The sequence below is a fragment of the Cetorhinus maximus genome, chromosome 21, assembly GCF_964194155.1.
Source record: "Cetorhinus maximus chromosome 21, sCetMax3.hap1.1, whole genome shotgun sequence".
Classification (NCBI taxonomy): Eukaryota; Metazoa; Chordata; class Chondrichthyes; order Lamniformes; family Cetorhinidae; genus Cetorhinus; species Cetorhinus maximus.
The window spans coordinates 95,178,909-95,180,532 of NC_135899.1; the positions used below are offsets into that span (position 1 = coordinate 95,178,909).

At 55.4% G+C, this 1,624-nt stretch overlaps 1 protein-coding gene across 1 annotated transcript; it reads right to left on the reverse strand.

Annotated features, from left to right (window-relative positions):
- Positions 1-212: 212 nt before the first annotated feature.
- Positions 213-929, reverse strand: LOC144695482 (oligodendrocyte transcription factor 3-like). The gene has a single exon (XM_078566360.1). The coding sequence runs from the start codon at positions 927-929 to the stop codon at positions 213-215; it is 717 nt and encodes a 238-aa protein (XP_078422486.1).
- Between the last annotated feature and the right edge of the window lie 695 nt (positions 930-1,624).

Genomic DNA, 1,624 nt, shown 5'->3' on the forward strand with positions numbered 1-1,624 from the left:
CGGGTTCCTGGAAGCGGCGTCAGCACCGGCCGGGCTCCCAATGTGATGAACGGACAGTGAATTTAAACTTCCAAACTCTCCCCCATAAACCCGGCAGCAACTGGAACAAATTCCTCAAACTCTCCTCTGACCTTGAAAAGCTCCAAAGCCTCAGGCGGAGCTGCCGGAAGGACAGGGGGGTGGTTTGTGCAGCAGCTTCGCCCTGTCCCGCTTTACCTGTGGCTGGAGGAGCAGCTCAGACCGGGGCTGTGGGCGGGCAGGTGCTGCGGGACAGGTTGGCACAAGGTGAAGGGACAGGGCACTGCCCTCCAGTGCCGGGAGCCGCACGGGGCCGGGCTCTTTAACAAGGCGGCGGGAGCTGGGCTGCCGCCCAGGAAGCCGAGGGGCAGCGATGGGGCGGAGCAGCCGCTGGGCAGAGCGGCCATGGGAGGCAGCACCTGGGCACCCAGCTGGGCAGAGGCTGCTTGTCCAAGCTGCCCACAGCGCTGGGGGTGGCAGTGGCTGTGATGCCCCCCATAAACCTCACTCAGCAGCTTCTTCATCTCACCCAGTGAGCTGCTGAGCATCAGGATGTAGTTTCTGGCCAGCAGTAAAGTGGCGATTTTGGAGAGTTTCCTGACGGACGGGCCGTGGGCGCAGGGCATGAGCTCCCGGAGACCGTCCATGGCCACATTCAGGTCCTGCATCCGCTTGCGCTCCCGGCCGTTCACCTTGAGCCGCAGCTCCTGGCTCTCACACTCAGACATGGGTTTCTTCCACTTGCCCTTGGCCGGGGTGTTTCTGGGGAATTCCCTGCTCGGATCCTCCTGCTCGCTCAGGAAATTCGGGATGAGTGGTTTGTGCCTGGCGGAGAGGAAAGCGCCCCCGCCAACAGTCTCCATGTCCGGAGATGATGCCCGACTGCAAACTGACCCAGTGTCTGAATCCATGTCCGGCCAGGGCAAATGGCACTTTAGCCAGTCCGGCAAGTGGCTGCGGTTGGATCTCTACAAGGATCTGCCTGGATTCCAGTGGGTTTCCCCTCCCCTCTCACACTCTGCTGTGCATCCGTTATTTATACAGAATCACCCAGGGATTGACAAAGGAACAATGTGATGTATAATGAGCCAGTTATTCTCACATCCAATCATTAACGCTGCACTTTTCACTGGTCCCTTTAACCCTTAACTGTCCCAATCGCAAAAACTAAAACCCCCAGATCCACCCAACAAACCAGGAGGCAGCAGAGAATAGAGATTTTACTGGGTTATATTGTATTTATATTTGGGTTATATTTAGTTATAGAGGTCTACAGCACAAGAAAAGGCCCTTCGGCCCATTGGGTTTGCGCCGGTCAAACAAGTACCTAACTATTCTAATCCCATTTCCCAGCACTAGGCCCATAGCCTTGTGTGCCATGGCATCGCAAGCGCACATCCAAATACTTCTTAAATGTTGTGAGAGTTTCTGCCTCTACCACCCTTTTCCAGATTCCCACTACCCTCTGGATGAAAAAATTCTTCCTCACGTCCCCTCCTGGTAAATCTCCTCTGCACTCTCTCTAGTGCAATCACATTCTTCCTATAATGTGGATTCCAGAACTGCACACAATACTCTAGCTGTGGCCTAACCAGTGTTTTATACA